The following is a 27,676-nucleotide window of genomic DNA, read 5'->3' on the forward strand; positions in this document are numbered from 1 at the left end:
GATTATGATAACTACAGAAAACGGGCTAGGAATCGGCCACCTATAATACTACCTGAATCAGATTCTGACATGGAAGGCGACATTCCATTATCAGAACTTACCAGTACCAGTTCACGTGCTAACAGAAACGCAAAAACTAGATGGAGGGACAGCTTTTTAGAGAAAACAGAAACAGAAATTCAGTTCTTAGGCAATACCAGCTTGCCTGCTGATATAACGGAATTAGAGTTATCACCCTGTAATCGCTTTGAAGAAATTAAACGTTTCTTACATTTCAATGATAACTCAACCCAAATTCCCAAAGGTCAGGTTGGCTATGATCTATGACCTACGTTGGCAGCAAACCCATGACCGAAGTGAGACGTTACGATAAAAAAGAAAAAGTGTACCAAGCTATTCCCTGACCAAAGGCTGTCACGACATACAACAGTCATATGGAAGGTGTGGATCTGTTAGATGCACTTCCTGGTTAGGCGGGATCCAGATCTGATCACACAAATTTTATCACCGCATATTCTTTCATCTTTTAGATACGACGACGCTCAATACTTGGCTGTTATATAGACGTGGAAATACTGACGCTGGTGCATGGTTTCCCCGTAGCAATTTCAAAGTAGCTGTGGTGAAAGCCCTCACTATGCCCAACCAATAAGCCCAGCACAGTCACCAAACGCGGATCCTGCAATCTTATCGAAACTGCAATGCAGGAGAAGAAGTCCAGAGGAGCTATTGCATTAATGCCATCTTTCTGGATTCGAACTGGATGTTCGTCTTGACCAGCTGGATCACTTGCGTATCGGGTTATCCAGGTAGCGTTGCAAAGTGCCTGAGTGCAAGGGTATATCCCACATGCTATGCAGGAAATGTCAATTATTTACCCGACACCGTATATCATAGTTGAGATAAGTCCGCGGAGAAATTTAGGAATAATTAATTGTAAACCACGTAATAAAATCTTTATAGGAAGTACAATTATTATGTTTGGCAGATTTTATACAGGATTTTGCAAACGAAATGAAATGTTGCACTTCTGTAGGAAACCTAAGGGCCTGGTTTTGGTTAGGAACGCAACGGCCGTTCAATTAATAGCTAGACTAGCCGTTTAACTAACGGTCTGAAAGATATTCAGCCGTAGTTTTTGTTACAACATTTAATACACTGGCTGCCTAATGATTAGGTCATTCGTACGATAGAGCCATTATTTGACAGAAATAAATACGATAATATATGACATAAAAAATATTTCTTTTAAAATTAAATTGCTTAAGTCAAATTCACATTAAAAAAAATACGTATATTTTGGAACATCATGGTATCACTTATTCCACGTCATTAAATTCGAGCCTGTTGGCATCCTTACTCATCGGCAAAGAAGACAGAGGGTGTTGGCCGAGAGAAAAAGCCGGCGTAACTCTCATGATTATTGTTACTACACTTTTCCATTGTACTTGTTGTTTTTCATTAAAGTTAGGAAAACACCATCGAATTGTGGTTTGCCATTGCCATATTGACAGTTTAAATAGTTTCTAATTATGTTTAAATTACAAGCAATGCGATATGGACGAGAGTCCATGTCTTCATTTCTTATATTGAGCCTGCTACCTGTTTGCTAAAAAAAACATTCGAGAAACAATAAACAACAATAAAAAATCATTTCTATATAAACAATTAATTCCAGTTCAAATCAAGGAAGTTTATAATAAGATCGAACATTATTCTCATAATAACGCTTACGTAGAAGACATTAGTATGTTATAACTAATCAGTTATATGATATCAGATTACTCAGTATACTTGAATAATATTACAGATCAATTATACCATAACAATGACAGTAAAATTCTCTTAACAATTACAGCACAATGCTCTGAACGCTGGGAGGCGTTCACCATAATTGTACTCTATGAATTAAAGATAATTTCAGTATGACATAATTCCTATTTACACCGATTAATTTGTTATACATTATTCATTGGTTGTGTTAATCCGAAAATTGGATTGCGGACTAATTCAATTCACAGCGATACTCAAAGTCGTTCATTAGGAGTAAACTTGGTTTATGTTTAAAATGATAAATATATAATAAATCCGTGGCGCTACAACCTCGTTAGGTCTTGGCCTCAGATTTCTGAAACTGTTTCATGATCATTTTTAAATCTAATAGGCAAGTAGGCGATCAACCTCCAGTGCCTGACACACGTCATCGACTTTTTAGATCTAAGAAATGTTGGTTTGCTCACGATGTCGATGTTTTCCTTCACCGTTCGAGCAAATGTTAAATGCGCACATAGAAAGAAAATCCATTGGTGCACAGCCGGGGATCGAACCTACGACCTCAGGTATGAGAGTCGCATGCTGAAGCCACTAGGCCAACATTGCTTGATGATAACTAAAAAATAATGATTCCCTATAATACATTTTTAACACGAGCCTGCGTTTCCAAAGAATAAAGATTCTCATCTTTTGATTGCCCTGTCTTTGGAAGGTTGGTGATCATGGTGGGTTCTTTGATTTTCGATGCCGCGCTCCAGACGAATGATTGATGCTTTGACCAATTAGGTGCTGTGTTTTTGATTTATGGGTAATCTGCTTACACAAATCCAGATTACAAATCAAAACACTTATAAAAAGCCAAAAGAGGTTACATCGTTAATTATAAGAAACTGAAAACATTTTATAGACAAGAAAAACTAAAATTAAACATTAAACAAACGATAATTAATACTTCATACAATTTTAAAGAAAAATTTAATTGCTACGGCTCAAAAAAGTCAGTGTACGGGGTACATCTAAATATGTCCTCACATCCTTTTTTGTAAGGAGGAAAATGTCATAGTTAGTGCCACAGTTAGCTAATATACGAAACATTGGCGAATTACAGCAATTACAGATAATTCGTGTTCTTACGAGGCACCTGGAACTGTAAATATCTTGTCGCATACAGGGGTAATTAGAGAAATAAAGGGCCCATTAACAATTAGCTAAAAAAATATAATCGATACGTATAGCATCCAACGATGTAATGCGTTGTAGGTAAAATTACAAATTAGTAATATTTTAAAATGATTCACTAACAAACTATTGTGGGATAATAACATTTATTGTAACATATTTGCACCTGATTAAACTAAAACAGACGTGCCCGATAGGTTTTTGTAAGATCATTGACAGGTTTTTGCGTGTCATCTACCGACTGAGCGAGGCTTCGCGGACAGTCGTTTGGAGGCTAGCGCGCTCGCATCTCGCTGTTACGCGCGTGTGCGCATTTGTGTTTGCGCGATTTTTGTGTTTACAATAGTCCAGCAACATGAAGTTACATTTAAAATTTTTCGGTAAGTATTATATAATTGAATGTTAAACGTAAATTTCAATTAGGATTGTAGCTTGTTATGCATGTATTAATTAAATAATAATTATAATTGCATTTATATCTAAGTACACTAGCTTAGTGCTAATTGTATAAGTTACATATAAATATAAAGTTTATCACACACATTCTCTTGCCCTTCCAGTGATTTCAGTAACTTACAAATTTGCTTTGTATAGGTAGATTTAAAAACTCTTTTCGTATTTATGCAATACATTTACATATAAATAAAAACACATTCAATCTTAAATTGTTATGCTTCCCTTAAGGTTAACTGGATTTTTTTATTAATTCAAATATTAAATTAGCAAGGCTATTACACTCTATATTTGTAAAATTGTGTATTAAATTAGTTATAATTAATAAATAAGTAACTGGCTGCGTTAAACACTTAAGGACGATTTCATAATGTGATTTATCTAATTAAAAATTGTGTATTTTCTCGGCTGCGTATAAATTTATAATGTAAATAAATAAATACAATAAATAAATGCTATCATCTTTGTGAATAGTCTATACTACTATCTACGGTTTCTGTAAATACTTGCGTGATAAGAATTAAACAATCTTTAAGTATTGAAACATATTAGGGTACCTACAGATCTTTTAATTTTGTGATGCGTCTGTGTTGCTTAGTGTCTAATAATAATAAAAGGAAATATTTGATAGTTAATTTATTATATACATTCAGAAAAACCGTGTGATTCTCCTTAAATTGTATTGTTTTAACATAATTACTTTGCAAAGACTTATCCAAATTGATACAAATTAAACTACTCATGTATCTCTTTTGATCATGGGGTAAATACAGCTTGATATAAAGAGACGAATGAGCATACTTCAAAGAGTGTAATTGCTTTAGTTTTTATGACTAAACATTAGTTTCACCACTGATATTATTTTCAATCTATATTATCTTACTGTGTCATCTTATCAAAGGTTCTTTTTAAAAACCCTAAATGCTTATTTCAGAAATGCTTTATTTCTGGTAAAACTTATTTATTTTATTTATTAACACTTCGTTGCATTACATAAAAGGAAAATAATAATAAACTTAATTTGATGAAAAGCAACTGGCGGCCTTATCGCTTTGGAGCGATTTCTTCCAGGCAACCACTGTGAGTAAAGGAATAAAAAAAACATGGATTAAATTACATAAGGTAGGCAAGAAGTGTACAAAGATACTTGACTATTTCTTCGAACACATTACACAGGTAGCTAGGAGTATAAAGCAACCAATTAAATAACAATTATTTCCTTGGTTGTATTGTGTTTATCAAGATAAAGTACAATGCGTTTCCTCCTTTAATGTAAACATAATTAAATCTTTTACGAATCAGTGATGACAGCGAAGGTGTCAAATTCGATAACACGCCATGTGTTATTCAACTTGACACTAACTAATGCAATTTTAAAATACATTATTGATAACCGGAAACGAGTGGCGAAGCAAGGGGGGGCGATCCGCACCGGGTGTTTTTTTTTTGGGTTGACAACCACCCGGTCTCTCAACTTTAAAAACAGTACAAACAAAAAATATCGCTAGCATACAAATTTATTTTTCAGGGATTCCTCCACTAACACTTGCTCAGCTCTATGTAGAATTCGGGGATTCCCGCAAAAGAGCCTGAAGCGAGGGATCCCCGATCTTTTAATAAATGATCATTGTCCTTTATCATATAAAATTTATTGCTTTTAACTTTCGATGGGGTGACACCACCAACTTCCGCACCGGGTGCCCAAGGGGCTACGTCACTGCCGTAAACCAAACCCGTGCTCAATCATCACTATGCAGAACCAGGTAGCCGTCGAAGTATTTCCGAACCCATTCGAATTAGGGTCCTTGAAAAAGACAGCAATGGCCAGTTTTTGGGCATTGTTAGTGTTCTAATATGTTAAAATATAACATCAGTGAGCCTTTTTGCTCCTGTTTTACTATCCCGAGACTTTGTGACATTACTTGAATTGTAGATCGTTGTAAGTGTTCTAGTAGTAGACGAAATCGCGAGTTCAATAACGGTTTCAAGAGTCGTATGCATTGGCTGAAAACTTAGAATGTACTTACTGGGGCTTTGGTGCGAGGTTTTACTTTTTATTAAAACCTGTTTTGTGAATACGCTTGCATATCTCTCTCTAATTGCGATTGGTTGAATGAACATAAAATGATTTTACATCAGTGTACTTTCTTAATATGCCACAACTGGACAAGTATTCTATTCATAGTAACCAACACAGAATACATCGATGGAATGTAAAATTTGTAAAACAAAAACATAAGTAAATCTGATTTGACACAATATAGTGCTAAGCATTCTTAGACTCCTGATGATGTTAAGCTAAAGTGCGATGATATAGTATGAGCTGTCATTTTATTTAATTCATTACTTATTCGCGTACTTAATTCAAATAAAAGTTTTGTTAATCGTTTGAACACTACAGTAACAAAACACAATCGCTTACAGATGACAATCCTAAAAGTCTTTAAATTTAGACTTTTTTTATAAGTTAATCCATTACAGTGGTGATCATCATGACGCCAACGGCAATCTTAAACCTACATATGATCTTTTTGATACTTTTAAATATAATATACGGTTTTCTTTTTAAATAACGTTGACTGGTTACAACTAAATAATAAATAATATAGATAATGTTATAGATTCGTTTTTGTATGTGTAAAATGTAGTAATGGCGCAAAGTAAAGTTAATATATTTTAACGTAACGTATTACCTAAACAGAAGCTGATCAAACAGTGCAAATAGAAAGAAGGACTTAGAGATAGGAAGGCAGGTGTCCTTAACTAAATTTATACACCCAAATCAACATGCATACAGCTCAGGCAAATCAGAATCATCCACGTTGTGTCTCGTATTGGTAACCCTCTGAAATCAAAGCAGCCAACTCTTGGTGCATTTATTGAAATAAATATCTTTGTCTAATTTCACGTATACAACCAGTTCGACTATGAACTTGTGGATCATCTTATAGAATGGATCAACAATGTTAAAAGAATGAGCTACACAGTTCACCGTAAATACCACTACGCGAGGTATCGTCAAAAGCGGTTGCCCATAAGGCGGTGACCTATCACCTAATAATGGTGATGACATAGCTATATTAGTATCGGGGAATTTTTAAAGGGCCTTACCATCTAAAGGCCTTTCTCTTAAGTGGAGAGTCATGCAGAGATCGTGTTCTGAGTACGAGCATCAACGCATCAAAAACTGAACTTGTTTTACAACCGAAGAGTCGCTGGACCTTGAAGACTTTCCAAACACTTCAACATAGAAGTCACCTCAAGGATGAAACGGAATTCTTAGGTGTGATTCTAGACAGTAAACTGATCTAGAACAAACACCTTGAACACAAACTAAATAAAGCAACGATCGCTTTATATCAATGCAAAAAGATGCTAGGCAATAGATAGGGTCTAGGAACTGCCAGCAGTAAACCCGCCAGTGGCAAAGCGACTCCTAATTAATTTCAAAATAATGATAGGAACAATTACGGGACACTGTCTCCTAATTTCCGAAGGGCGAAAGACAGCCCTTTGTGCAGAGGCTATTTCAGCACAGAGGAATCGAAGGCTTTCCAACGAGCAGAAATCCCTCTGTGAAGCCTGAGAATTGCCCAGGAAACTTCTAAGCTGCCGGAAGAAGTGATGCTGGATTAATTATCCAGAATTCTACGTAACGGACCAAATGTTTTTAAGAGTGGAAACTGAGTCCACACTACTACTAGTAAATGTTATAAAAAGGTTTGTAAAATATTATAAAATAAGAATATGCCATTAGAAATTACAACATTATTATTGTTTCACCACACCGTGTTAAATCACTGTTGATAAGGCAAATACTTTGAAGTTAAATGAGTTCAGATGTAATGAAACACGATCTAAAAATATATAATATAGTTAGTGGTACCTGTGTTACGCCCAAACCCAATAATCTACAATCTGAGACCAGACCGTGACAGTCGATCGATCTCCTATCTTATATTAATTAGTCGGTTGGTTTTTGACATACTTTTATCAATATTTGGATTAAGATGAGGTAGGTTATTGGGTTTGGGAGTTTATTAGGCTGTAAGTCAAAAACTAGCTTAGGGGCCGTTCATATATAATATTTGATTTACTCGTGTTTGGGAAGCTAAATTAATAATTCTTTCTTTTAAAACAACTTTAAAACTAGAAGATCAGACTAGACGTCAAAATCAAAATTTTATTTTTTATTAAATCATAGTAATAGATTTAATATATTGCTGTCAGTCTTGAAATATCGTATCACAAACGCAATGTCAGAGGGTTGATCATGATAGGTCAACAATGTCTCTCAGCTAACCATAAACAAAATCCAGTAGTCATACATACATATATACATATAGTACATAAGAAAGTCATACTTACCTATGCGTACTTTGAATCTTACCTTTCGTTTCTCTTTCTTTCATAGTCGCATCAATAAAACGGTAAAATATTTTAATATATTTCTCGATGCCTTAAGAAATTTGTGTTTCATACCTGTAGTATGGGGTCCGATCTTTTTGGTCTGCTATTATTAAGGCTGATAAAGTTAACCATAGCTGACAATTCTTAAGTTGATATTCAGAAGCGAGATATACCGTTTGACATACGTACGTCAAAAATTGTATTTAATTTTAACAAATAGAAGTTTCATGCTAAGTCTAGAATCTAAATCTTACTCTTGGTAATTACTTAGAGAATATAAAGAAACAGAAGATTTATTGTAAGATTTTCTATACAATTTGACATAAGTATAAATACTTTGCTAAACTCATGGTAGGTACAGTTGGTCAAGTCGTATATCATTAAACCTTCCATTCGCCCTTTTCAAATTGAAGGCAATAAATATTTTTATTTGTCCGTAAGTAGGACTCACCGTTAGTTTAATTAGCCGTTCCTGATTGGTCACGTGTTTTCTGTCATGTAAGTAGGAAGCGATGGCGTCAAAACGACGCGACGTCGCGACATTCTGCTAAACACTTTCACAGCCGCTCATGAGGTCTTTAATCTTTGTCCTTAAGACATCTGTAGTTATTAAACGTCAAAAGTGGCAGTAGTACTTCTTTTTGTCCTATTACAAACCAGTAGGAAAATAAACCTCTACTTTTTAACAAATTCTCGAACCCCGTTTATACCACGAGAAACTACGGCACACGAAATGTCAGCTTTTAATTTCATATTTAAATGTAGTGTAACCCGCGCTTGGTTATATATATGGATTATGGAAACAATTAAATTATCTATGGAAGTAAGTTTTAGAATATCGCGTCTTATACGGAGGTAACTACTTTAAAAATGTTTATTATGGATTGTAAGATACAAGTATAATTTATTCCACGTTATTAAATAAAATGACAAAAAAATGATAAAGAATGAATACAAGTGTGTTTCAAGGCTCTATCAAGGAAAGGACCGTAGGCTTTACAAAATCCGTTACGTAAATGTTTTGTTGCTCATCAATAGTTTAGTGCGTATTTTGCAAAAATGACACATTGTCCTCTCCACCAAAGGTCGACCGACCGTATGATGAAATTATTTTACTTACAAAATGTTGTTCAGTATATAAAAAAATACACAAAATAATAGTATTACATTGACATTTATACCATAATACTATTCATAATACCTTAGTTATCTTAAAAAGTTTTAGCCAATTTCGTCCTAATATTCAAACAGAAAACAGATGGAATATATTATGTCACAATGTTCAATTTTTTATATTACTTTTGTAATAAAAATTGAATTTTGTTATTTGTTAGTTAATCAAATTTACTATGTTTTAATATTAATTTATTAAATACTTCTTGTATTTTTTTTACCATTGTTGGCTTACCAGGCTAAATATTTTTTCTCTGTCATACTTGTATGCTATTATTTAAATTTTGTCATTAGTTTTAAGTTATATCTTAGCACTCTAAAGACAATGCGTAAAAGGGAGGCTAAAACATTTAAAGATTTTTCTTAAGTCATCCTTAAATGTCAATAGTCAAGGCTCGTTCTTGAGCACGAAAACTATCAAATATCGTTATAAAACAGGTAAAAATTTCAACATGTTTCAAGAATTTAAAATGTCTAGTTTTTATTCACAATCTTCCCTTTGAGAGCACTAACTGTGTTATATACTTATTTATTGCCAGCATTTACGTATATTTCGGCGTACTGATTTAATCTCCCGGTCAAACTATAATTGAATGGGAATATATATATATATTTTTTTAAATTTTGTTTTGATATCTAATGTTATGTGTATGTGTTTTGTTTGTAATAAATGTTATGTCTGTCTGTCTCTCTGTAATCAGTAGTTTGAAATGTGATTTCAGTCAACTAATTATAGTTTGAATACAAATGACCAAAAACATATGAAAACTATCTATTATTTGCCAAATTCAAACAAATTAACATAGTCCCAAGAATAGTTACATTTTTAGAATACCATGTAAAATGCATTAGAAAAAAAGGAAAATGTTCAAGTCCATTAATTATAAAGGATAAGGGCCTAACAGGTTTGAAACTAGAAATAGAATATCCCAACGTAATTACTTAGGAAATAACACTTATTTCTCACTTAGCGTTCTACTATCATTACAGAAAATTTGTCTTCATAGAAATTATTTATATGTTAACGTACGTTTCATCTAAGATTTAGCTGGCTCTGAATATTTTTTTTGTCGTTGTTTCATATTTAACCGTTATTTTAGCTAATTTCTGATAGTTTAAGATCGTTAAAGATCTCCAAACTGTCGCCGAACTTCATAGACTATATTTAAGTTTGACTTGAAATGTCAAACTTAAATCTAGTCTCACCAGCTGTCAAACCAACTAAACTGTACGAAGATTCTTGACCGCGCTCAAGTCGAGTTGGTGACTTGAAAGTGTATTTCGTTATCACCTGGTTTCTAGATGTATAAATCCGTTTAAATATTTAAATTAGATTGAAATGGCGTCTTGACATGATGGTTCTATCAGAAATGCGGGCCAGGGCCGCGAAAAAACCACAATCTCTAGAGGTTGCTCACGGCATAAGTAAAATATAAACAACCTCTCTAAAATAGCGGCAATCATTGTGTTTAGCTTGTAGTACGTCATAATGTATTGTAGTTTTTGCTTGTGCCTTCGAACTCATTCGTTTTACAAAGTCATGGGCTAACTCAAGGTCATGGGTCCCCCGATTCTGTAAACCCGTATTTTCATAAACCATATCATAAAATACTTCGTATAATACTAAAATAGTACATAGACCACCAAAACGGCTTTTGTCTGTGAATTGGCAAATTTAGTAACTAGGGTTAGCACAAAAATATTTACAGAGTGACAATTTAAAACTCAACTTATTACTTCTAAGATATAATGCATTTATATCTTGGGAACCAGAACATGAGTGGCATACAGTATGTAAGTGCGTGCTCCTATTTCACCATGCAGTATTTCGGCTGATAGAGGACAAATCTTTGTTTTTTATTTATTTTATTATTCTTTATTACTCAAAATGTCATATGGAACATGGTTCCAGCTCCTTACAAACGTTGTGTAAAAGAAAAACTTGGCGATTAAAAAGAGGGGCGGAGTGTTTATTGCCAGTTCTTCTCTTCCGTTCTACGACCTTGATTTGAGAACTGGCAGTAAATGTAAAATTAGAAGCATTACTTTTTTTGACGTTCATAAGTGTACATTAAGTTACCTAAATGAATAAAATTACTTTTAATTTAACTTGTGCATTCGTTGCTGGCATTCCACAAAAGAAACTACAAATATGGATTAAAAAGTAGTAGAAGCAGGCCAGCGTGAGAAAAGAGAAAAAAAAATGGCGGGAATCATGCGGAGAAAGTTTATGTCAATCTTAAAGTGTCAACTTATACCAACTGTCAAACGGTTACATGTTTTGATATCTGAACTAGAGCACTGAGCAATCATCCTGATCGCTTTCATCTAACCTCAATTATGTTTTAGATGTTTGTCAGGTCAAATGTACTGAGATTTGAGCAAAGAAGACTTTCCATTTGAAGGTCAAAGTATATTAGTTTATTTCGTATTGTAAATAAATTTGTGTTTCGCCCACGTTATTTTTTTTTTGTTAGTTATTATTAATACGGTTGTAACTGACATGCTAATAGACCTAACCGTCATAAATGGTTATAATTTTTGACTGGTCTTGGGGTGTAGGGTTTGTTTCTTGGGACTGAATGTTATTCATGCACTTTATATTAGTTTAACTACTCTTTCGTCTCTGTCAATTGTGTACGCTATGAGAAAAAGAGACAAATGAGTTCTTTTTCAAAGCAAGAGTCCTAATTAAGCCACCGTGGAAGAGTCGAACTGAAAATGATTATTAATTGTTACGAGTTTGACTAATGTATACACTAAATATCTATTACATAAAATGTGTTAAGCTAAATGATGAATCTGATGTCTATGGTGCTAAAATTACATATACATATTATATTTAAGTGCCCAATGGTCTTGCTATTGACATATTCGAAAGTAATCTTCCGTACACTTTCTGGTTTATGCGAGGTCGTGCACTTGACTCCAATGCGAGACACTTAGAAAACATTTCCGTATGTATTGAGCAATCACAAATAGTTTATTAACAAAGCGCTATTTTTTATCATTTATTAATAATACATAAATCAATAGTAAACTGTACAAAAGTATTGGTATTGTAATTTACGTTCTAACGTCGAACGTTGAACGAAATTAAACAATAATTTCACAATTAATGCATATGCAATATCGTAAAAAAAATGCAATAGTTTTAAAAAATTGACTTGTCGTGAATTATTATAATAAAAATATTAATTTGATAACGTAATCATATATTTCAATAATTTATGATGTAGTGATAAAATATTACAAGGGTTGACTATATTATGACTCCTATGTAATATCTATGTAAAATTCAATTTAAAACAAATTTGCACGCCATTGTATGTGTATAAGAATATGCGAACATTAGATTGTATCACCAAAACATTATTGTATCATATTCTTGCAAATAAATATATTATTATTATTATTAATAAAATGTAATAAAATAAAGTATTATATATATAATAAAATGACGTAGTCCTTATAACATATACGAGCATAGGATTATGCGTAGATGTACGCTGCACCAAACTTTATAAGTCGACTTATCACCAAACGGATTAGTGGAACTTTAAACTAAGTTGGATTGATGTTGATGGAACTTAAAGATTCTTATATAAATTAGAAAAACTATACACATAACGCTTAAGAAAGCATCTGTAAGACATTACATTTATTTTCTTTATTTTTTGGTTAATTTTATTTTATATTTGTCAACAATTAAATAATAATGGAAGTCTAGTTAACTGTAACTTTGTTGAAGCTTTCTCTGTTTGGAAAATTATCTAAAGCCCTCGAACACCGTTAGCGGTACAGCGGAAAAGTGAAAGTGAAAAACAGTACAAGTAACATTTGTAGAGAAATTAAAGAGAATATAGTTTGTGCTAATCAACTTTGTGTGATACTTTACCTCCTAGGTGTGGGCTAGTATCGCCGAGATTTTAGTTTCCGTAGCGAAATGGATTGCTCATACCGCGGCGCGACTACTTTGTGCGGGACGGTTTTATGAGAGACGCAATTGTGTATACCCACCAAAACCTCAAGGCAAGCATTGCAGAGCCTTATTCTCCTCCCAACACGGTATATCACAGTTGCGTCTTCCTCTATCTCGCCCGTTGTTAGATTGTAAAGATACTTGGTACAGCAAATAGTCTTCATCCGAAACGCTTTGACAGTATTGATCTATCAATATTTTTTTAATAGTAACGCAGTACAAAAATTTGGCACAGTATTAAACAGCCTAGGCGGGAAATATTTAATACTATATTTTAGGCATTAGGAAAGCGATGCTCCTTATTATTTAAGTTTTCAGGGAATGAGAGTGTAAAATTCAATAACGCAACTAAGAGATACAGTTGACCAATCACAATCGAACGAAGCTCATAATTTTGTCTTTCGTTTTTAATCATTATTTTCCTCGTTTTGCAGTGTTTAATAAAGTATACATAAAAATAAATAATGATAATTCTATATACTCTTTTGCAAATAAACGCCTAGCTAAGGAAGTGTACGTCCTAACGTCGATTTCATTTAATTAAATGAAATTAAATTGTCTGACGTAGTCTGTGCTATAATCGTGTAAATTAATACGCGTTAATACGTGAATATTGGCAATGTTTTTTGATTATTTTTTATGAATTCTGAAAAGATTTCATAAAAATGACGATAATCTCTCGCCCGCACATATCCAGTCCTTATTATTTCTCGATTTAATATAAATGGTTTTTTCAGATGCAATCCCAGCACGGTTTATCGTGGCCCTCATGTTATTTTTTGCCTGTTGGATCAACTATATGCTTCGTGTTAATATGAGCGTTAACATCATAGCCATGGTACCCGAAGACAAAACAACAAAAACGTAAGTTATTTAACAATTATTCACAGCATAAATGCCAAACACTAGTTGTAATTACGGTTCGCGAATATCTCTATTCCTCTTTTAAAAGCCGGCATCGTACCCGTGCTATAATGGCCGTGTGTGGGCGGCAGGGTTGCCTTTTTTGGCGGTCCCGTAGGCATGTTTGTCCCACGATCTTATTAAAATTTTTCCATTATTTACATTTCAGTTTTTACATTATTTACAGTTCACTTACAAGTTCTATTTAAGTGCGTAGAATTCACATTAACCGAATACTATATTATGGTTTTTATTTAGTTTCGTATCGGTGTGAAACCAAATTATAATTATGCATTAGGGGTCTTAATGAATAGCAGGCATTGCAACTCTGGATTGGTGCGCGGAGATTATCTTGGCAAAACAAAACATTTTTAGCCAGTTTGCCACGCCGTTTGCCACGCCGTTTATTACGTATTTATCTTGTTTGTTGCTGAGCGTCTCAATTTGCGAACATAGGCATACCTAATAATCAAATATGATTAAGAACACAATCCAAGACGACACAAGCAAATGACTATTAAAAAAAAATTTCCTTACTTTTTTTTTGTTATTGAAGTTATACTTTTTTGTGGGCGTTAAGGAAAAATGATGAGACTAAATTTTTACTTTATAGTAAGTACTAGCAAACTCAGCCAAGCGTTGCTGTGGCTAAAATTTTTGTTATAGTAGTAAACTATTCAAGGAAAATGGTAGAAATTATGTGAAACGTTGGTACTTTTAACACAGCGCTATCTGTTGGAATTGTGTCAAATAATAAACGAATAATTTGCAATAAAATAAAATTACGACTATAATAAAAGATCTAAGCTATCCTATCTCTTAAGTTGGACCAGACTGCTCACGGTGTGCCAATTTAATTTAAAATCGGTTATGTAGTTTAGGAGTCCATCGCGGACAAACATCGTGACAGGATATTTATATATATTAAGATTATTAGTAGTATAATTTTTCATTTTTCCTTGTACTTTTTGCTACCACTCAATATGACTTTGCTGTGGAATGGAAGCCTGGTTATCCAGATCACAGGTTATTACCTCGTTTGGAAACCAGTTTTCCAATACCTTCTTAACTGTCATTTGATTGTTTGTTGCAAATGTTATATGGGAGATAATAAAGAAATTATTATTAATATTATTATGCGATACATACAATCCAAGACCTAACGCCACAGTTTTGTTTAATAATTAAAATTCGATTTTAATGAAACAAAACAATATAAAAAATAGGATTAATTATCCTAGTAATTCGATGAACTATGGGAACCTTTAAATAACATCTAAAAATGTAGATTTTGGATCCAAGGTTCGACGAAACATAAATTCCGCGAAGTTTCAATGAAGATTCATCGGTTTGTTTAGTAACCAGTTTTTTATCCGATAATTAACCTTGTGCGCTAAGCTTGAACCTAAATTTACCTTGCATTGTCATAGGCATGCTTGCAGTGGCGTAGCCAGTGGCGTAGCTAGCATATGGCCAGGTGGTGCAGTGCACCAGGGCCCCGGAGCTCAGGGGGCCCTCAAACCTCAGCTTTGAAAACAATGAGCTACTACACGGAAAAAAAGAAACAGTAAATATCGCAGTGTAAACTGCTTAAACAACGGGGTACGCACTTCATTTTACAGTGGAACAGAGAATTTTCCTGTCCAAACTGAGATTATAACAGTTTCACTGGATTGTTTACAGTTCGATACACTAAATTCATCAATGTTTCCAGTAAAAGTGTTCAACTGTCAAAATTAGATGACATCACCGATTTTCATACTGTACGCAGCAGCAATGGTTACAGTGTTAGTTGTTACAGTATTGACTACAGAGCGATTCATTTAATTTTACAGTGTGGCACGGTTGTTTCACTGTTCTTTATACGGTTAGTGATGTTATCACTAGTGTTGCCCAAAATCGGTCTTGGTCTTGCAGTCTTGGTCTTGTTCTTGCATTTTTGCAAGACCAATACCAATACCAAGACCGCCTTATCGTAGCAAGACCAATACCAAGACTGAAGCCTGCAAGACTTGAGCAAGACAATACTTAAGCCTGCAATACTCTCGCGTCTTGCAGTTAGGACAAACTGAGATTTGGGCGTTATTAAGTATCTAAGTATTTGGTTTTAATCCCGTTTTTTGAGAGACGTTCCCCAGTATCAAAACCATAGGTATCGTCATAACATTAAACTAAGGGCTGCAGTTGTATCTGCAGTTGGCAACGTGCCGCTCGAATTGGGCGGGGAATTCTGTTAAAAATCGTTTTTTCCATTAATTAATCACATCTGTATAATAAATATTATATATTGTCATGTGCGTCGTTGTTTATTTATTCCCTTTTTCTTCTATTAAACACATGGAGATTCTAATAGAGACGACGTATGGATTTAGCCTACTAGGGATAAGTTCACTTACTGTTTCCTATTCTTATTCTTATCAATAATTTTGAAGGCCAATATTAGTTCAAACTGCGCGGAAAGAGGGGAGGAGGAGGGCCAGATTCTTTCCCTATGCACCAGGGCCCTTGTCCCCCTAGCTACGCCACTGGGCGTAGCAAGGGGTACGCCCAAAAAAGGCGACACCCACCCGGTCTCTCAACTTTAAGAACAAGTTTGTAACAAAAAGGAAACGCTAGTATAAAATTTTACTTTTCAGGGATTCCTCCACTAAGACTAGCTTAGCTCTATGTAGAATTCGGGTATTCCCGCAACAGAGCCTGATCCTGACCCAGTCCCATACTCGAGATCTTCCATGACCCATGTCCTTTATCATATAAAAATTATTGCTTTTTACTTTCGATGGTGCGACACCACCAACTTCCGCACCGGGTGCCACCCAAGGTAGGCCACTAGCTAGTAGTACTCTAGTAGGTAGGTACGCCACTGCATGCCTGTTTCCTCACGATATCTTTCTTCACTGTACGAGCGAGTGTTTAATAGGCACATATACAGAAAGTCCTTTAGTCCTCAGCCAGGCTCGGAATGAGAGTTGCTTTCGGGAGCCATTCAGTTCACCAGAGGGGCTTGTTTTTTAAAGATATTGTTAATTCAATATATATTAAAATATAATTGTTTTGATTGTAAGGTATTTCCCTGCTTCTCAATGTCTTCGTATGAGCCTTGGTCTAATTAAAAATAATTTACCTTTAATAAATCGAACAAATCACTCGACCACCAAACAAAAATATTCATTAGAATCGAATGCACTTCGAGATTTCAACTTTGAAATTTAAAAAAATCGTCTACATTGCACTGGTAAACGATATTTTAATTTTGACCACAATAAAAGTTATATTGGTAAAAATTAAGGTTGTTAATTGAAGAGACGTCATTTTTAGATGTTGATAGAACCGCCGGTATAAGTACCAAAAGATCTAAAAAGATCAGGAACTGTGACGAATTTCTTAAAATGTAATAAATTTAATTATAATCATATTCCTATTACGAAGGCAAAGAATTTGAAGTTAGTTCTTCTCCGAATTGGTTAACTTTTCTCTGAAGTTTTTATTGTATTTAATAATCCACAACAGTGTTATTAAGAATATGTATTATATTATTTATATTGTATATTTTAAAGGAAACTTAAAAATATGCGTTTAGGTCAAACAATAAATGCGTATAATAATATTATATATCAAGATGAACAAGAATGAATCATTTACTTAGTAGAAAAAATTTATCACGTTTTAGTTATTTGTCATTGAGTCTTATCGTAACCTATTTACATTTCGATGCTGGTTGCACATTATTACTGAAAAATAATTAAATCTCTGCAATTGTTTGTTTTATACATTGTTATATGTTATGTATGAGGTTTTTTACAATAACCTGATGTTAAGAAATACCCTCGCCCTTGCCTAATCTTCGAAAGTGCGTTGCCGGCCTTCGCAGATTCGAAACTCTCTTTTATAGAAGAGAGTTTTGAATTGGTTCGGAAATACTTCAATGGACACCTGTTCCGCAACTTTGTCTTGCGTTGCAAGTGCCTTATTAGACTCAGTTTTGAAACGCCAGACGTTGAGATATAAGTTTATAAATCCATATAATTATAAAATATTTAATAAAAAATATCTTTGCTATGTAAGCGGTAGATTAACATTGATAAAAATATGTAGGAGAACATTACAATTAGCCTTGGCAAAAATAGCATTCAAAATATCACAATAATATGCAATATTTCATCAAATAATTAACTTAATATAGAAAATATTACTTGTAAGAAAGCTTATACGTCAATGTTTACCTAAAATCTTTGCATTTTTATGTTCCGTTCTATAAAAAACACTGTTGCATAAAAATGGGTAACTCAGGAATTTTACACATGTGAAAATTAGAGTTAATTAATTGAAGAGCTAAGCTCAAGAGGAATTCGGGTTTTGCATATGGAATCAGGACTTCCGTTATACCTACCGTGCATTTAACGATTCAATTTTGCATTCCATGTTCCATTTTCAGCATTATAAGTATACAGATTACGTCAGACAATTAAATTAAATTTAATTAACGGAAGTCGACCTCAGAACGTCATGTTTCGTAGATTTTTTTTGCAAAACAGGTGTCTCAAAAAAGAAAGTTCATATTTGCTTTGATCGACTAAAAAAATTTAGTCGTGTATCAAAATAATTTTTATATTTATTATTAACTAGCAGACTCGGCCAAGCGTTGCTGTGGCTAAGGTTTTTGTTATATTACATAGTAGTAAATTAATCAAGGGAACCCGTAGGAGAACTTATGTGAAACGTTGGTACCACGACACGGACCTAAACTAAACTACCTTTAACTCAGCGCCATCTGTTAGAATTGTGTTAAATAATAAACAAATGTTAATGTTATCGTAATTTTAGTAAGGATGCCTATTTTTTTTGAAAATGAAATATAGCCTATGTCACTCAGGAATGATGTAGCTTTCCAACAGTGAAAGAATTTTTCAAATCTGCCAAGTAGTTTCGGAGCCTATTCAATTCATACAAACAAACAAACAAACAAAAAATCAAACCTTTCCTCTTTATAATATTAGTATAGATGATACATAATATACAGATTCTACCTTATAGTATTTTATTAAAATGTGCAAACCTACAATTGAAAGATTCAGAAACGACACAGATCTAAGAAGCATAAAGGGTTCTATGATAAGCAGCCCATTCAATCATATCGCAGTTAAGTTTCCCATATTTAATGAATAAGTAATGACATATCACCTTGACCAACGACTTGGAGTACACCTGTAAACGATTAAAATCGTTATAATTTTACGCGGTAAAATTGTTCTTTTGTTATTTACAGGGTAGAAAGCGAATGCAAGGCCGTGGCAAATGACGTTTCATTACATAATGATACAGATATCACAAAGCAGTTGCGTCAGGTAATATGCAGACGTATATAGTTATTGTATTCGCTAAATAGCATACACAATTATAAAGTTTAAAATTACGTTCTGAGGTTTCTGAAAAAACATGTTTCGCTTTAGTGATCTTCAAATGAACGAAAATGATCCTTGCATTTTTATTGTTGATCCAGATGCATATGTAATAAAAAAAAATATATACATTTTTACAGCCAGACGGTGTTGTCATTTTTTCATGGACGAACCAAGAACAAGCATATGTCCTGTCTGGCTACTTCTGGGGTTATGCTATCACAAGTCTAATCAGTGGGACGGCAGCTGAGTTATGGGGCCCGAGAAGAGTTGTCTTTGTGACGATGTTCATCAGCGCCGTCTTAACGATCATCAGCCCACAAGCAGCGAGGCTTCACTATATGGTCCTTGTAGCTGTTCGATTTTTTATTGGATTAGCGGCGGTAAGTTGGTCACGTAATTTTTAATCTAGATTTTATCTATTCCAAATACTTAGTAATAGACAATATCAGACATGACTTTCATGTTAAGTCAAAGACGTATGTAGGAGTGCCTGGATGCGGACAAGGCTATGCTGTTACCCAGACCCAAAAGAAGACCAAAATCGATTCGACCAGAAAGAAAGCGATCCCTGAGTAGGAATTTTTATGGGTTGGTTGAGTTTGGGCGGTTAATGAAAATTCTGCTTTTTGCTAGCTCTATATTTTTTTGTTTACCTCATTTACAAATGCAATATCGTGATGTTTATCATTTTTATTACGTATAAAAAGTTGGAAACTTGTTGTTTTGCGTCACCACTGATGAGATAATAAATACGAAACGATTTTGCGGTATTTCAAGATGAAAACAATATATTACTTATCTGTAGGTAAACTTTCTAAATGAGTTGAAGTATTTGCTTATGAGAACCATAGTTTATCACATAGTTAATATATAAATTAAATATAGCTTTATTATTGAGGATTAAGTTCTTATTAAATGTTATACTAAATACTAAGACCAATAAAGATAAGTTTCAAATGTAAATAAGACTATTTATTTGTAAATTATTTTAAGCTACTACTGAAGTCATTTAAGCCTCTCCATTTAAATTTTCCTGATAATATTTTAATGTTTCAGCGCTGATAATGACCGTAAAATGAGCATCAGATTACGCAAAGTTTTAAGTTCTTTAACAACTATATTGAAATTTAGAATCTTCATAAATTATAAAATGTTTTATATCAACAATTCTTGAATAAGATTTTTAATAACTCATTTGAATACAAAGCAGTTCATTCTTATCGAAGGGTTTATCTTTAGAAACGAGGTCGTATTACCTTGAATGTTAATAGATTTAAATTCTATCAGCATTTTAGATGATTCCCCTCCACTTGCCTTAATGTTTACAGAAACAAAAAATCAAGGCGGTTTTGGTTAGAAAACATTCATAAAGTAGAATAAAGATTACGTAGAGTAGAAATTCCTTTGACCATGAAGTGTTAATTTTTCAGGGCTTCCTGTTTCCGGCACTACACGCTCTAGTGGCACGTTGGGCGCCGCCCACTGAAAAAGGACGATTCGTGAGCGCCCTTTTGGGCGGCGCGATTGGTACTGTGGTCACGTGGTCTCTCACTGGACCTCTCATTGAGACATTTGGCTGGGATTTTGCATTTTACGTACCAGGTAAATAAATATTTTAGTTATGAAGGAACTACTGAAAAAACCCAAACATATCTCCATATAAATATAAGTATGGCAAAAAAACTATGCAAGTGTGTACTGAGCTATTCTTGTGTTATATATTAGTGTTGGTCTAGTGGCGTGCGACTCTCATCTCTGAGGTCATAAGGTCGATTTCCGGCTGTGCACCGATGGACATAATTATTAATTTCTATGTGCACAATTAGCATTCGCTCGAACGGTGAAAGACAACATCTTGAGGGAACCGGCTTGCGCTAAACCAAAAAAGTGTATGTGTCAGGCATAGGAGGCTGATCATCTACTTGCCTATTAGATTGACAAATTACCATAAAACAGATAGATAGATAGAATTCTTAGGCCCAGATTTAAAAAGGTTGAAGCGCCACTGATTATTATTATTATTTTGTTGGTCCTTGAACGTTGCCCTAATATTTTTTATTCTGACTCATATATAAAATAATTATCACAATGAAAGTAATTTTGACGCCATACGTACTGTGTTTATAACCAATATTGTAATAAATTCAACTATAAGTAATATTTAATTATAGGTTAGAGTAGGCCGAAGTTTATAAAACTGTTGTTCAATGAGAAGTTTAAAATTAAGTTTTAGCGTTGATACGTATAAATTTATTTCTGTAAGTAAATAAATAAATCGCAATAAGAGTTTTTACCAATAATCTTTAGGGTAAAATCATAAACGAGACAGCGCTGTTTGACTTCCATACGTCAATAATGTATTGGATTCAGACATTTAATTATTTTCCACATAGTTATTACATCTTCACAGTTATTACTAATACGATAGTCACAATAATCTCTACACCGATAATTCTAGAATTACATAAAATAATTAACGAGGTTTTATAAGTAATAATACAACACACAGCTCTCAACTCTGCCAGAGTGCGATTAGTCTACCTCGATACCATTAATACGGGAGTAATATTCTTAGCAAAAATATTTTACCGGCTTCACTCTCATTCAAACCGTTATAATAAAATCATTATATCTCGAAACAAATTAATTCGTCTCGCATGATTGATGCCAGCCTTGTGATTGAGGTTGACAATTGACACGTCATAATTGTATACGTTTCATGCATCTAAGGAAGTTCAGGGCCTTCTCGATTGTCTATAATGCATGTCCCATCGGCTGCGCGCTACAGCCCCCTCCAAGGCCTATATTGACCGCCCCCGTACCGCCCTGTATCAGCAGGGTGCGTCCATCGAGCGATCCATACACCACCCGAAGGGGGAATATGCCCCGAACGGACTTTAGGCATCCCCCTCGCGAGGGAGTATGTTACATGAACCACGACATTTATATTGCATGCCTGAAAGTTCAATAAAAAAACTTTATCTATTTATTTATCAGGAAACAAATAGATACATCGCTTGAGAGTATTATTAGTATTACATGCTAAAACAGTTTCACAGAAAAATAATAATTTTATACAACCGTGTCAGAAATGGGAAAGCCAAGTAAAATATAATATTAAAACAACCACTCATAAAAATATGACAAATATACAAATTACAATGAAAAAAAGCATTAGAATTTTTTGAGATCTGAAAATTACCCAATTTAAAGTAACAACAATCTTAAATTACTCTAAAACACGAATTGCGTTATAAACACTTGTAAATTACAATTTTGGTTTAATGTGTAGTCTCATCTACAATATTGAAATAATAACCGCTCTGAATTGCATTCTTAAAAGGAATGCAACGCACTCGCGAGCCTTCTGGCATTGAGAGTGTCCATGGGCGGCGGTATCACTTAACATCAGGTGAGCCTCCTGCCCGTTTGCCCCCTGTTCTATTAAAAAAAAAGTGATAGCCCAATAAGAACAAGATGTATTGAAAAATATGGAAGTATTACGACCACAAGAAACAACTTACTACAAGAGACTTACAAGTAGTAAGACCACAAGAGCTGTGTTGGTCTTGTGGTTTAAACGTGCGACTCTCATCCTTGGGTTCGTTCGATTCCCGGCTGTGCAATGGGTATTTTGTCTATGAGCTCATTTAACAACTCATACTTTGAAGGAAACCGGGCATGCCTTAGACAGAAAATACACACAATCATGTGCAAGAGCGAGACGTACGCACAAAGGGTTTGAATTCAAAAACAAACCATGAGCCTAGTTATTATCTAAGATTGGCTCAAAGTTTCAAGTTTAAACCTACTCTGACATCTTTGCATTACTTTTCGTGGCTGTATTATGTACAAAAATCAACGAACAATGTCAAATTAATTATTGTACAATGACCGGTTGTTTTTTACTTATAAAAAACAAAATATGTGAATTATGTAAATAATGAATTCCGTTTGAACATCACAATAACAGCTAAAATTACCAACAATAGGCTATAAACACGGCTATCTATAATTTATGCATCATAGTTGTAAGAGGAACTAAATAGGCTTACTGTCTATGTAGTTTATGAACTGTATATTACAACAAACAGATAAGGAAACCTATGTATGTATAAAATGTTCTTCAAAAGGTTAAAAGGTTGGCATCAAAGTTAGCTTTGGTGTTGCAGGACGACGCAAAGGCTAGCAGCTACTTACCCATAGCTGACAACTGTAGTTTTGTAATTCAAAAATTTGGACATACGGAAGTCATACTCCGTACTAAGTTTCAAATCTAAGCCTTCCCTAAATTCTCCGACATTGCTCGATTATCCATAATTGATACAATGGAATTTTAAATTCATTATATTTTTAAACTTGTCAAGTTCAAATCGGTTTTGTATGTTAAGTTTTTATAGCTATTTAACATCAGTCATCTGGTCTGAATACTATATTAAATATATAAAAGCTGTCGAAAATATATAAGAAAAGGTTTTTGAAATTCCTTAGCTTTAAACAGTATCAAAAAATCAAAATCAAATCAAAAATCATTTATTCATATAGGTAACATAATGTACACCTTATGAACGTCAAAAAAAGAAATATACATTAAATGCTTCTAATTTTACATTTACTGCCAGTTCTCAAATCAAGGGCGTAGAAGAAAGAAGAGAAGAATGCCAATAAACACTCCACCACTCTTTTTTATGTGATGGTATGCAGCATCTTGTAAATATTTTAATTTAGACTTATTAGAATGTCGGAGTTAACAATACTTTAATTAATTTTGCAGGATTCTTAATGAGCGGATAAATTCTCTAAGAATCCACCGTATGCGACAATATACAATTGTTCCATTTGCCTCGTACGAACACAAATTACCTGTATAATTAGCTAATATTTCGGCTTTTATACAGCTATGACACTAATTATGAGGTGATTAATGTTGTTATTTTCCATCTCAACAAGCAGAATGTAAGGAAATATTTAAAAAGGCGGGAGGACAGAAATATTATGTATTAATTGTCGTTACTTTAATGTTTCAGTTTTCTTTTATTTATTTTTTGCCTATTAAATTTTTACTGTTTATTTATTTATATATACATCCTAAAACAATGTGGATGCCTATAAAATACAAGAAAATATAACATTACAAATTTAACACACATACACATTTACATTAGATCTTAAGCAATATATCAAAGGAAAAAACTAAAGAACCGACCACAAAATAAAATAAAATAATAATACCTAAAAACAGATTAAACAGAATCATAATATCTAAAACTAAAAGATAAAAATAATAGTAATAAACAAACAAATTGAAAACTTAATCCACATTAAGAGCCTGTAAAACAAAGTTACGATAAGTTGGTAAACTGTTGTAAAACACATCAATATTTCATCATGAATGTTTGTAATAAAGTTATAATAGCGAGATAGCCTATTCACTGGACGATTAAAACCTACAGATAGCTAGCTTTCATATATATTTTTCAACTACCTAATTTGTTTAGGCTTTGTATAGTGTCTGAGTGTTTTGTTTTATAATATGATAGATCTAAAACTTTTGTACAATTGTTTCACATAACTCTAAATTTGTATGAAAAATTCAAAAAATCAAGAAAGATTACTAATAAATAAATAAATAACATTGTCTATGGTTAAAAATTACATTATACGTTGCAGGAATAATAGCAGCGTTGTGGTGCGTGGCGTGGTGGTTTCTTGTTTATGATTCGCCCGTATTGCATCCTAGGATATCTGAGGCCGAAAAGGCATATATTTTAGAAGAGATTGGTGATAGAGTTCATAGTGACAGTACAACAAAGGTTAGTGAAACTTTTCGCCGTAAATACAATTTAAGTCATAACTACATATATTTCTGTATTTGTCAATTTGTTTTTATCTATCTTTAGTTTATGATACGTGATTTATTAATATTTTTAATCAAGGTAATCTAATCGAATTTCTGTAGGAACAGGATCCGTGCGTGCTTTCGTTTAGTTCCAAATACGCCCACAGAGCGATGATAAAGTTTATTACACAAAATACAAGTAGCGGCACGAAACTCTAGCGCTGACCGTTATTGCGCAGAAGTAAAAAATAAGGTACCTGAGGGCTGGCTAGCGGAATGAAGAGCATCGATTGGCTCTCCAGTCGCATTCCAGCCTCCGCACGTATCAGCCAGCGCTAGACTTACGTGCCGCTGCCTATACCTTACGTGTTAGTCAAGCTAACAGACTTATTAATTTATAATTTTCAGATTGTGCCACCCTTCAAAAAAATATTTACTTCCCTGCCATTCTTGGCTATGATCGTCCTGCATTATGGTAACAATTGGGGAATATATTTCGTGATGACAGCAGCACCTAAATACGTCTCAAGTGCACTTGGCTTCAACCTGACGTCCACTGGTACTATCTCTTCATTGCCATATTTGGCACGGATGATCTTCTCACTCATATTTGGAGCCATTGGCGACAGGTAAGTGTTACAAAAAAATATATTTATATTTTATTTTGCTATTAAAAAGTATTATTATTTTCATATAAGTAAAACGAAACAGATAAGGCCAGCGCGGAGGCACAATATGTATATATATAGAATATAAAAAGTGAAACTGATGATTTCAAACTTCGTGAAATTCACATAACTTGTAATTAATATTGTAATTCTCACAAGTATTGCATTTATTTAATTAATGATGTCATATTAATGGGCGACGTCTCTACTAATATAAATAAATTAGTTGAAGTAAAAAAATATTTTTGTATTAGATAGTCTATTCTTGAAGACTTAATAAAATTCAATATTTGTCATTTATCACTTTATTATATTCCAGAATCGTAAAACGCAACATGGTATCTACGACGTTCATGAGGAAATTCTTCAGCCTGTTCTCTCACGTATTGCCAGGACTCCTTCTAATCGCACTCGGTTACACTGGATGCGCGCCAATCCTCTCAATAGCCCTCATTACTTTCTCAATGGGTTCGAACGGTGCGGCAACACTGACGAATCTTGTCAACCATCAAGATTTGGCGCCAAACTTCGCTGCTACATTATACGGAATTGCCAACGGAATCGGAAACACTGCCGGATTTGTTACACCACTAGTCACTGCGTACTTCACTAAAAATGGAGTAAGTATTTTCTTTCCTAAGATTTTAATGGATTATAAAACATCAAAATTGCATTGTACAACAGTAGTATTGTTACAATTTCATACGACATATTAAGTATTTATAAAGAGGTTTAACAACGTTATGTATAATGGAATAACATTTTATCAGTACTGAAAACCAAAACAAATAAAACAATAAAATAAGATTATATATCTTATTTTATATAGGATTGATAAAATTCAAATAAACAATTGTGTTGCTCTGAAAATAAAGATATTTATTTTAGTACTTACACACTATACTAATTACACTATCTTTAACTGAAATAACACTATCCTTCCTGAAAATAAAGAAACGACATTAAATTTTATTATTAAAATTATCAATACCTTCCCAAGCCTTTCACAATAACCTCACCATTAAAACAATATTGAATTCAGTCACAATGACTACCACTTCTGTCAAACCTCCAACCGCGATGGCTGCAAACGCCATCTAGTAGGTATACAATAAAGAAATTTTTTATCCTTTTTTAGAATGGTTTTGCGGAATGGAGACCAGTGTTCTTCACCGGTGCCTCACTCTATATCATAGCTGCGATATACTTTATTCTCTTTGGAACGGGTGAGACGCAAAAATGGAATTATATCGAGCCAGAAGAGGACAAAAGACCAAGCGCAAGCTCAAACGACACTACAATCACAGTCCAAGTTAAAAATTAACCTAAAGGACAGAGGTGAAATAAAAAAGCTGAAAATTCTTGGTACAAGGAAATTTAATTATATTACAATGTGATTCCAGATTTAACATTAAAATAATCTGTATGGCTATTGCCTGGTAATATAAAAGAAAATATTACATCACAAATTTAAGACACATACACATCAATATACATAAATATGGAAGTATTATAACTTATAAGTATTATAATACTTTTATATTATATATAAAAATATAATAAATAATATAGGGTTATTATAAGTATTATAATAACCCTATATTACAACATTAAAATTGTAATATAGGGTTAAAAGCCATGACAAGAAGTGAAGAAGGTTTTATAAATATGTTTGAGATTTTTAAATTGTAAAATTTAGCCGCTATTCCATATTACATTATTTATGTACGTATTTTATAGGTTTAATGCAATCGAACGAAGATTCGATATTTGCATAAAAAAAGTAATATTAAATATAATTTATTATAATTTTGCCGTTATTTAGTATTTCTTTAATAAATTTATTGTTATAAAATTGCCATATACAAAAACATCCGTGACGAATTTCTAAACA

At 33.4% G+C, this 27,676-nt stretch overlaps 1 protein-coding gene across 1 annotated transcript; it reads left to right on the plus strand.

Annotated features, from left to right (window-relative positions):
* Window positions 1–3,178: 3,178 nt before the first annotated feature.
* Window positions 3,179–27,119, plus strand: LOC110998112 (putative inorganic phosphate cotransporter). Its single transcript, XM_022266573.2, has 9 exons — window positions 3,179–3,332; window positions 13,708–13,834; window positions 19,140–19,218; window positions 19,413–19,655; window positions 20,706–20,877; window positions 24,946–25,088; window positions 25,523–25,743; window positions 26,102–26,402; window positions 26,921–27,119. The coding sequence occupies exons 1-9, from the start codon at window positions 3,308–3,310 to the stop codon at window positions 27,104–27,106; spliced, it is 1,497 nt and encodes a 498-aa protein (XP_022122265.1). The 5' UTR covers window positions 3,179–3,307; the 3' UTR covers window positions 27,107–27,119.
* The last annotated feature ends 557 nt before the right edge of the window (window positions 27,120–27,676 follow it).

The sequence above is a fragment of the Pieris rapae genome, chromosome 21, assembly GCF_905147795.1.
Source record: "Pieris rapae chromosome 21, ilPieRapa1.1, whole genome shotgun sequence".
Classification (NCBI taxonomy): Eukaryota; Metazoa; Arthropoda; class Insecta; order Lepidoptera; family Pieridae; genus Pieris; species Pieris rapae.

What these genes read in the sequence shown, in the direction of transcription:
- LOC110998112 (XM_022266573.2), top strand. Translation starts at nt 3,308, where the DNA reads ATGAAGTTACATTTAAAATTTTTCG. An exon ending in TCACAAAGCAGTTGCGTCAG is followed by an intron (nt 19,219 to 19,412) that starts GTAATATGCAGA and finishes ACATTTTTACAG; the next exon opens with CCAGACGGTGTTGTCATTTT. An exon ending in TTTGGAGCCATTGGCGACAG is followed by an intron (nt 25,744 to 26,101) that starts GTAAGTGTTACA and finishes ATTATATTCCAG; the next exon opens with AATCGTAAAACGCAACATGG.